Raw genomic sequence first — 10,878 nt, 5'->3', positions numbered from 1 at the left:
TACAGAACACTCCAGGAGATTTACCACCAAGAAAAAGAGTGGAGCAAACAAATTGGCTGATGTGCTTAACTGTCTGGGGAAGAACTATTAGGGCCCATAGAAAATTAATCAAATGAAATGTTTACCAATTCAACAGGAGAGGGGGGAAAGCTGTTCGAGAAAGGAAATCTAATTATAGTGTACCGCGTGTCTCAGCTGTAAACCTATTTGCATATTGTAATACCAAAACCTGTTGCTGTTGAGTAGATTCCGACTCATAGTGACCCTACAGGACAGAGTAGAACTGCCCCATAGAGTTTCCAATGAACGCCTGGTGGATTAGAACTGCTGAACTATTGGTTAGCAGCCATAGCACTTAACCACTGCCACTACGGTTTCGACATATTGTAAAAACTATGCGTAAATAGTTCTGTATTAACTATGTGTGTACGACTATGTGCAATAATAACCAGTGTAAATAAAACTAATCTCAAACTGTGATAACTCTTTTAGAAAAATGGGTATAGGGGAGGTATGGGGAATAGTGGATGTAAAAAAACTAAATTATCTTTCATAGTAGGAAATCAGTAGGAAAATCAGCAGATAAACCTAGAAATGGCAGTATATAAGCATGTTAGTTAAAGATCATTACCGGAAGTGTGAAGTTAGAACACCTGAAAGTGTGTTTGTCTGGAGTGGGAGACTTGGGAGGAGAGGGGAGATAGGACAGAGGTCTCCCACTTTTTCATTAAAGCTTTATTTGGCACATGCACTGCTTTAATAAAATAAAAATTAAAGAATGAGAGTGTACTTTTACTTCCACAAGTTAACAGATACCAAGATCAAGCTCACTTTCAATGGCAGAAAATTATGGAGCTTTTATTATATTTATATATTTTTATTATATTTCATTTGTATTTGTATATTGTATGTATCTTTTACATATTTTATATTTTGTTGAGAATCCTTTTTCTTCATTTATTGACCCAGAATAAGTCAAAGGTAGTTCTGTGTTAGAAATAAGGTAATTTTTTAGGAGAGGCAAAGAGTCATTTCTTTGAGAAAAAGGTGTCTTCTGAATTAGAGCTATCAAGATTAGGGTCATAATCTTGATTTTTATAATATATATATAGATAGCTAATTTAAAAACTTAAGAGTTTCTTCTTTGAATTTGATTTTGCATATTGGGTTGACTAATGTATTCTGTATGACCTATTCAGTAATAATCCTAAGTGGCAGAATAATGATAAATGCAATGTTTGAATAAAGGTTCCAAATAAATAATGAGTACTTAACTTTCAACACTGCTGGGTGGTACATATTAGAGAATAGGTAAGAGTAAGGTAAGTAAATAGCTGTAGACAGAATTAAAATGAGATGACTAAAACAGAAGAAATGTTTAACAGATACTGAACTATAATATAAAAGAATACCATAAAGCCACCCAGAATGCCAAAATAACCCTAACACCACAGACCACCCTGATGTCCAGGAGTCAATACATGCAATACGGAAGGGACCTAGAGTTCACACCTACTGTCTCAATTACGCTCACGCAGATGGGCATCATCTGTGAACCTGAAAAATAATCATATCCACAAATACAAAAACACATCCACATACTCTGTCAACACCTATTATTTCAGTGGTTTATAAATGCTATAAGCTTCATAGGATGTGACATTTAAATCACAAGTATATGCATAACCCTTTGAATAAAGTAAGAATCCCATGAGACTATATTGATAATAAATAAGGTGGGGAAGAGGAGATCGAAAATTCTTCCTCATAGAAGCTGCTGTTGTTGGGTGCCGTCGATTCCGACTCATAGACCCTATGTACAACAAAACGTAACACTGCCTAGTCCCGTGCCATCTTCACAATCGTTGTTTGAGCCCTTATAGTAGAATGCCAATTAATAAATGTAGAATAAGAGAGTTAGAAAATCACACTTTTAAGCTCTCACAGAAATAATTTATTCAGGCAAAAACCAATCAAAGGATGCTAAAATCATAGTGAAATTTTGATGAGGAACAGATATTTACACAGTCTCAAGGTATCTCTCTGTAAACTACTTACTCATTTCAAAGAAGAAAAATCCTAACTTCACAGGGAAGACATCTGGTGGACACTATCTTACAGAGTGATCAGTTCCCAGCACTTTATAATAAGGACACAAACCAATATGACATGCCTCCTGACGCAAAGCACTGGCGAGAGAGCACAACATCATTTATGTTGTGTTTCTGCCAAAAGTACATAACCTTGATCAAACCATGAAAAAATATCAGGCAAAAACAAATTGAAGGATTATCTACAAAATAAATGCCCTATCCTCTTCAAAAATGTCAGTGTCACTAAAATAGAGCTAAGAAACCATTCCAGATTAAAGACGACTAAAGAGATAGGAAAACTAAATGCAACATGTAACCTAGAATGGATCCTGGATCAAGAAGAAAAATTAAGGTAAAGGAATTACTGAGACACCTGGTTAAATCTGAGTAAGATCTGTAGGATTATATCAATGTATTACAGACAGCATTATAGCAACAATAAGTTTCCTGATTTTGATCATTGCTCTGTGGTTCTGTAAATGGATGGACTACAGTCAAGAGTAAGGGGCATGATCTCCGCAATTTACTATCAGAGAATTAGGAGAAAAAATATACAGATCTGTATGAGAAAGGAAGAAAGAATAGAACAAATGTAGCAGCATGTTAACAACTGGAGAATCTGGGTGGGGTACACAGGAGAATACTTTGCACCATGCTTGCAACTCTTCTGTAAGTTTTAAATGGTTTCAAATCAGTTTTTTTTTTTTTAGGATAGGAAAATTGTACCATAAAAGTATGCATGTGTGTGTGCATGCTTCTGGAGAGGCCCTGGCTTTCATACCAGTAAACACCCCCCCAAAAGGGTCAAGAACTAATACATCCCCTTTCCATGATTTCTTACATTTCTACATTTAGTCATATTCTCTGGCTCATATAAATGGTATTTAAATTCAAATAGCAAAGATAAAAATCTTATCAAGTGAGATAGGAAGACTTCCTGTTAGTCTGAGTATCAGAAAAAATAGTTTTAAGAATAATGCAGTAAAATTTAAATACTGTAGAAATAATAGCTTTTGATACATTAGCAATGAATTCTGTTCTTTCTTCAGTCTTTAAAATCCACTAGTTGCCTCCAAACAGTTTTCTCGTTTCTTTTATGATCATTAATTCAGGAAGTATTTATCAATTTTAACCAAACAGTGCTCACTTGCTAGAGGAGAAAAAACTGTAAATATTCATTAATTAACCCTTTTCACTGAAACTAAAATATATTTATTACATTGAAAAGTTTATTCATTGTGGCTGAGAGAATAGAATATGATTGTGGGTGGGAAGTGTATAAATAGTAAAACTTAAAAATAATCATTTTAAAATATCACATGCAATGCCATAAGAAAATGGATTACAATTCTGCTTTACTTTCATTTTTACAGTTTCCTTTTATGCACATTACACATATCATAAATACACAATGGTAATACAAAAATTTATACGCAAGTCCAAGTAATTTAACATCTACAAAAGGGAGATACTGAACTTGATTTCTGATACTTTTCTGTTTAAATACTTTTAAAATTCAGTTTTCAAGGAGACAACAAATCAAAAGCCATTAATTTTTCACAGAGCTTTATGTTCATGTAAATTTACCATTCAAGTATATTTTTATCGAAACAAGAAACCATTTCACTAGTTGCAAAGTCAAAATGAATAAGCCATGATGTTGGACAAAAGAGAACTTTATCTCTACTTTCGTCTGCCTACAATCAGCCTTGTAACATACAAAACGCAGAACATGACAGTGATTTTTAACCTTATGCTATTAAACGCCATGTTAGACAATGCACAGTGCACCATGTATTGTTTGTTTATAGAATCTTATAAAAAATTAATAAATACTAAAAATAGTCATAATTAAAAATTTTATTTTTCCTAATTTCCTTTTTACTCAATTTTCAAAACAATACATCTTCTTGATTGTGTTTGGCAACTGGATACCATATTTGAAGGAATAATTTAAACATCCTAAGGACAAAATATATATATACACAGATATATAAAAACTGTAAAAGATCTTGGTATTGTTTAATTCAGATATAATTTCAGTTTTACAGTTATCAACTGCAGCAAATATAAAGAGCTTTAAAATAATATTCCTCACCATAGTGTTATCGTATTAGGTGAACTGTTGAGGCACAAGAACATTAAGTGACTTGTCTGAGGTCAGGAAGGGAATGAAGAGCAGATCAAAGAGCAGGACTTTTTTAACTTAAGCATCTGTACGTTGGGTTACGTCCTTTTTCACAATTAACTTAATGCAACAAATATAAAAATCAGATGCAGTACTCAGGAATGCTTGTTTAACCTGAATTGTTGTTATTAATGAACCTAACTTCAAGAATCCATATGTTTTATCATACATTATTAGGAACTTACAAATGAAATATGATCATTTTCTGAATTACCAGGCATGTAATGAGTGTTCTGACACAACTGATTGCAAAAACAAAATTAAAACAACACAATTTTGAACAAACAAGTTCCAAGAAAGATACTTAGTAATGTGATTTTTAAAAAATACTAATTATAGACACTACAAAATTTATAAGTCAGTACCATAGAACCAAACATATCAATATAAATGTATTAAATCATATTCTAGTTGATCTTTTGTTTTTTATGAAAACGTTCTAACAAAGCACTCATAATGTTTCCTGGTATTCTTTGGTGCTTATCAATCAAAGCTTGAACAGCATTCTTTGTCTATGAAGAAAACAAAAGAAAATCTATTATTATTTTAGTTCTCAATATAGATCATTTATTATGTAAAGATTTTTATACACTACTACTTTCAAGAAGTACTCCCTAATTTAGCCCCATCTCCTCCCAAAACTGAAAGGAAATGCATAATGCTAGTTTTGAGATGGAATTCCTGGGTGATGCAAAATGGTTAACGTGCTCAGCTGTTAACCAAAAGGTTGGCGGTTTGAGTATACCTCGAGGCACTTCAAGGAGCCCTGGTAGTGCAGTGGTTAAGCACTTGGCTGCTAACCAAAATGTCAGCAGTTTGAATCTACCAGCTACTCCTTGGAAACCCTATGGGGCAGTTTTACTCTGTCCTACAGGGTCGCTATGAGTTGGAATTGACTCAACAGCAGGGGGTTTGGTTTGGGGTTTGGTTAGAGGCACTTCAGAAGAAAGGCCTGGCAATCTACTTCCAAAAAATCGGTCACTGACAACCCTATATGGAGTATAGTTTTACTGTGACACACACAGGTTCGCTATGAGTCATGGTCCACTTGATGACAACTGGGTTTTTCTCCCCTCACAATTAATGATGTCTTCAGTACACCCCAAGCACATTACCCATACTGCTTTTATTATACCTTGAGTTACAGTTATTGCCCACATGACTATTTTCTACACCAAACTACAAGCTCCTTAAGACAGAAACATCTTAATATTTCTCCAGCATAGTGCATAACAATGCCTTGGACACAATAAACACTAAAATGAACTTAATAAAAACATGAGAGAAATGAACAACAGTAGGGAATTTTCCAGTAGGCAAATAGAAGTTTCAGTCCTTTCCAGCCATAAATAAACTCCAGTGTGTTTTTCCTTCATCATCATAAACACCAAACAATTACATCAGGCCATACAGTAGGAAAAGGTGAAAAAATTAAGAATGAGCTGACAAACTTCAGCTCATTACCTCAATTTCTAAAAAGTTTAACAGAAATTTTAATTAAGTCATAGCAACAGAAAAGTCAATTAGGATATATCAAGAAATCTTCTAAAATTATTTGATTCCCATTAAATTCATGGCAAATATCAACCTTTTATTACTTTTAAATCAGTTTATGGCTATTTAAAAAGGTTCTTTACTCACGTGGATAAGTGCACACATGCACACACATACACACTTCCTTTTTATACACTAACCTTTTTCAATGAGCCTTCTTTTCATAAATTTTGGTGCTTCATTTCTTTTTTAAGTAAAACTAATAAACCCTAGCCCAAAAATGTATTTTAAAAATATGTCTAACCAAAAAGGTTTTCACATCTGTAAAATGGGAATAGTACCTAGTTCACAGTTATTATATAGATTAAATGAAATTCAGATGATGTACTAAGGCGCTTGGCATAGTGACTGACACAGATTGTGGTCCATGAAGTGCAGCTTTGGAAGCTATAATGTTCATTAAACAAGTCTCTAAATAGAAATAACTACAAAATAATTAAAATGTAGGATCATTTGTAATATGTATCACCCAAGATGTGACAAGAAATTACTGTGAACTTCTAACTTGAGAGCCCTTTGGTGGGCACGGACCAGGGGAAGACCAGGTACTGTTTGGTCTGGGTCTCAAAGGATGAGAAAGATTTTAGGAACAGTGAAGGAAAAAGTATGAGTTAAAAAAAACCCACAAGAAAACAACTGTCTAAGGAACGACAAGTTAGTCAGTTTGGCTGAAGTCTCAGGTATGTATTCAAAACCTGGGGGATATAAACCTTTAAAATCAAGTTTTAATTAAATCATGAAGGGAGCTAAATACCAAGTGAAAATGTATAGACTCTGTTTAGCATGTACTGAGGTATCAAGGAAGGAGTTTTGGCTGAAGAAATATCAGTTCTATGCATTAAGAAAATACAACTCTTGTAAAGATTGCCAATGACTTCCTTCTGTCATTAAATTATAACAGGTTACAGTTCAGGTTCAGGGACACTCAGGATACAGTACTATCAAGATAGTCTCTTCTCAGCCGTGCTCACAGGCATGGCTCTCTCTGGCCTTTGGTCTCTGCCCTGCTCAGGCAAGTGTTACAAAGCTCTTCTAGCTCTGCTGATCGGTGTCCGAGGCACCCCACTCTGCCAGTAAGCCTCTGCCTGAAGGCGCTCAGCTCTAGCTCTGTGGGTCAGCAAACCTAGCTCCACCAAGTGCGTGGAAGCACCCTACTCCACTAGCAAGCCTCCTGCCCGCAGGCACTTAGCTTTCTCGCTCCATGGGCTGGGAAACCCAACTCTGCCTCTGCTGCCACCACTTCTCTGCCACCATTTCTCACCATCTTTAGCATTACAGCTCTCTGTTTCAGTCTCCTGGCTCTAGGAGCTTCTCAGTGCAAGGATCCCGGGTCCAAAGGACACACCCCACTCCTGGCTCTTTTTACTTGGTGGTGGAGAGATCCGCTCCTCCAACCTCTGGGATGGCTCATTGTAAGCCTAGCAGGATGGCAAAACTGACCAATCCCTTTGGTGGGCCACAATTACCTTATTTGCATAGTCCTACTCAATGACTTGGAAACCCTGGTGGCATAGTAGTTAAGAGCTTCGGCTGGTAACCAAAAGGACAGCTGTTCGAATCCACCAGATGCTCCCTGGAAACTCTACAGGGCAGTTGTACTCTGTCCTATAGGGTCACTATGAGTCGGAGTCAACTCGACGGCAACGGGTATTTTTTTCACTCAATCACTTGGGTGGGAGTTACAATATGACAGGAAGAAAGGCCATAAGAAAAGCAATCCATCACACTGCAATTTGGGAGTTAAAACTGATGGGTATTGCTGATGCCTTAATAGTACGTGTGTGTGTATCATAATATATAATATATATAAATTCTTTTACATATATTACATATGTACGTATTTGTGTGTGTGTGTATATATGTATACACACACACACACACACACACACACATAACATCAAAGGGCAAGGTTCCAACCATGGTATAAAGGTATTGGAGCTGTGTTTGAGAAGGTATTGTTTAAGGACCGAGGAGGAGTCATGCTGCTTGGAGAATATGTCCTGACCCTAATATAAAATGTTATAGGATTTTACTTTTAGAGTAGAAAAGAAATAAACTATGAGTATACTTAATGAACCAGTAGAATAACTGGAAGTAAGTTTTCTAAGAATGAAGTTCATAGATAAGAAAGCACACAACGCATCATCAGTGCTACCTTTCTGAAACTGCCCCCCCATCAGCTGCTCCATCTGAATCATGCCATCTAATGCAGTATTGTAGCTGATTCACTGAATACATCGTTTGCTAAGTGCCTGAATCTTGCTGGGTCCTGGTATGGCTGACTGTCTTACAGTCATTCATCACCTCTTCCACCAGGCCCCTCCCTACCAGGCCATACTGTGGAGGGATTATACATCCTGCCCACTGAACTTCAGTGTGGCCATGTGACTTGCTGTGGCCAATAAAAGGTAAGTGGGAGTGATGGGAGCCACTTCCAAACAGAAGCTTTCAGAGCTGCCTCATGGCTCCAGTCCTGGCCTTTTCCTTCTGCCATGCGAATGGCAGTGCCCCACATCAGGCTCTTCTTTCAGCCTGAACCCCAGAGTAAAGAGGGCATGAACAAAGCTGCAGCTGAGCCTCAGCGGAAACGTACCTCAAATGAGACACAAATTTTACCCATGAGCTTCTGGAATTTTGGGGTTGTTTGTTAGTGCGGCATTACCTAGCAAAGCTGACTGAATCACCCAGCCTAATATTTCCAAAAACCTACATATATATATTTCCAGATATCCTGCAGGTAACTATACAGAATTAGTTTTCAAATCTGGTGGATTCTACGTCTGTAAAAATCTTTCAAATCTGTACCTTGTTCTCCCTTTCAAACAGATAAGGGGGTCATTATCTTATTCATTCACCCACTCATCAAACATTTCTTGAGATCTAATTAAACACCTGACACTGTGCTGGGAACCAGAGACAGAAAACTAACATGATCTCTGCTCTTGAAGAGTATGCTTTCATTAATACGTAGCTACAATGCTGGATGGGAGGTCTAGGTATAATGAAAGCACACACACAAAAGGATTCTTATTACCCTTCATTTGGGCCACCAGAATTAATTTTATTCCCTTCTTGCAATCTTTCCTCCATCAATATTCTAAGTAAAGTAATAGCCAGTAATCTTCATAAACCACTGGAAAGAAAAAGGTTATACTTCTGCTTGCTTTCGCAAAAAAAAATCAGTAGAAGTGACAGTAGCGACCACTTCTAAACAGAAGCATATCCTAACTGAAATGTATTTGGTAGATAAATTTGTTAGTCTGAAATATAAGGCCCAGAAAAATGTGGTTTCTACTTCTCTTTGCCTTTCAAAACTCAACTCAAGCACTTCCTCCCTTGAGGAGGCTTCCCTGGTCTGATTTAGATAGCTTTCCTTTGTGCTTTCACAATACCCTAATACAGTGGTTCTCAAGCCCTGGGTTTGCTCCCAGGGGACATGTGGCAAGGTCTAGCAAGATTCTGATTATCATGACAAGAGTGGGCATCTAGTGGGTGAAGCCCAGGGATGCTGGCAAACATCCAACAATGCACAGGGCAGCAGCCCACAACAAAGAATTATCTCACCCAAAATGTCAATAGTGCAGAGGCTGAGAAGCTTTGCTGTTGGAATGCCATTATTGTAACATGCAACACCTTATAAACACTGACTTGGTTATTTATCACACCTACTGGACTGTAAGTTCCTAGGATAACAACGGCAGCCAGCACTCACAGAGCACTTACCACATGGCAAGTGTGATCTCATGCCATTCTCACACATAATTCTGAGTGGGGACTACATTCTCTTCCCTGCTTTGAAGATGAGGAGAGTGAGGCACGGACTGCTCAAGGTCACACAGCTGGCAAATAGTGGAGCCAGAACAATCTGACCCAGAGCCCACACTCTCAACCACTATTATTTTCCCACCAAGATATTTCTACAAGAAGGAATGATTTGTTTCTTTTCATGAAGGTTGAAGCTTTTTTTCTTCTTCTAACATCTCTTACTGAACTTTTAAATTATCAGTGCCTCAACCTCAGCACTATTGACACAGATAGTTCTTTGTTGTGGGGGCTGTCTTGTGCATTGTAGGATGTTTAGCAGCATCCCTGGCCTACCCACTAGATACCAGTAGCACTCCCCACTCTCAAACTCCTGTTGTGAAAATAATAAATGTCTCCAGACATTGTCAAATGTCAGCCCTAGTTGAGAGCCACTGACCTAGCATATATCAATGAATAGAAAATGACATCTTAAAATATAATAATTGAAAAGGCAAATATTTCCTAAGACTAAGAAAGAAAGAATAATTACCTTTTCAGCTAATTCTTCTGCTGTCATCTTTGGATCATACGGAATAGGATCACCTAAATAGGTACGTAACTTTACTGGAAAACCTCCATACATTGGACAAAACGGATAGCGGAATTTCTCATAAAGCCATCTAAACAATCCTGTTTTAAAGTAAACAAAATCATTTTAATTGGTTAAAGATTCTGAGCATGTAATTGTAAACTTCAAAATTTAATTCTGTAAGACTTATAAGGAAGATGGCTGAGAAGCGCCGCATAGAAATTAATACTTTTTGATGAGGTGATACTTTGCCATCTAATGCCATGTAACACTTTTTTAAAAGATGAGCTTTTAAAAATATAAAAACTTTAAAAGACAAACCAATTACTATCATAGCAAAATAAAGGGAAAGGCTGGCAACCAAAAGGCAGAAGCTGATGATTCTAGAAATCTCACAAATAAGTGAGTTAAATGAATAAAAGAAAAAATTATGGAAGCATAAAATAAGTTTATGTAAAATGAGACTGTAATGCACCAATACAATAGGCAAAGTAAGTAAAAACATTATTGTAATTAGGAAGAACAAAACTAATACAGCAAAGAATTAATTAATGCCAATGACCAAGTCTGAAATTCAGCAGGATTTAAAAAATAAGTGGTAATACTCTAAACTGATGGATGTAAGTTTTTAAAAAATTATCAAAAGAATCCAAAATTATACTCAAAAAAAGAAATCACTAGATACTCATTTTTAAGGTACTCAATTTTAA

At 36.5% G+C, this 10,878-nt stretch overlaps 1 protein-coding gene across 3 annotated transcripts in view; it reads right to left on the bottom strand.

Moving 5' to 3' along the window:
• Positions 1-1,147: 1,147 nt before the first annotated feature.
• TMEM68 (transmembrane protein 68) overlaps positions 1,148-10,878 on the bottom strand; it is a 53,411-nt gene continuing 43,680 nt past the window's right edge. For all 3 annotated transcript variants that reach the window (XM_023727805.1, XM_023727807.1, XM_004372588.2), the window contains 2 exons: positions 10,130-10,269; positions 1,148-4,793 (listed from right to left, as the gene is read on the bottom strand). In XM_023727805.1, coding sequence (XP_023583573.1) covers positions 4,689-4,793; positions 10,130-10,269 — 245 coding nt within the window. In that variant the 3' untranslated portion in view covers positions 1,148-4,688. The remainder of the gene's footprint in view (positions 4,794-10,129; positions 10,270-10,878) is intronic.

The sequence above is a fragment of the Trichechus manatus genome, unplaced genomic scaffold (assembly GCF_000243295.1).
Source record: "Trichechus manatus latirostris isolate Lorelei unplaced genomic scaffold, TriManLat1.0 scaffold00018, whole genome shotgun sequence".
Classification (NCBI taxonomy): Eukaryota; Metazoa; Chordata; class Mammalia; order Sirenia; family Trichechidae; genus Trichechus; species Trichechus manatus.
The sequence above is the reverse complement of the archived record's forward strand: the minus strand, read 5'-3'. Positions and strand labels throughout refer to the sequence as shown.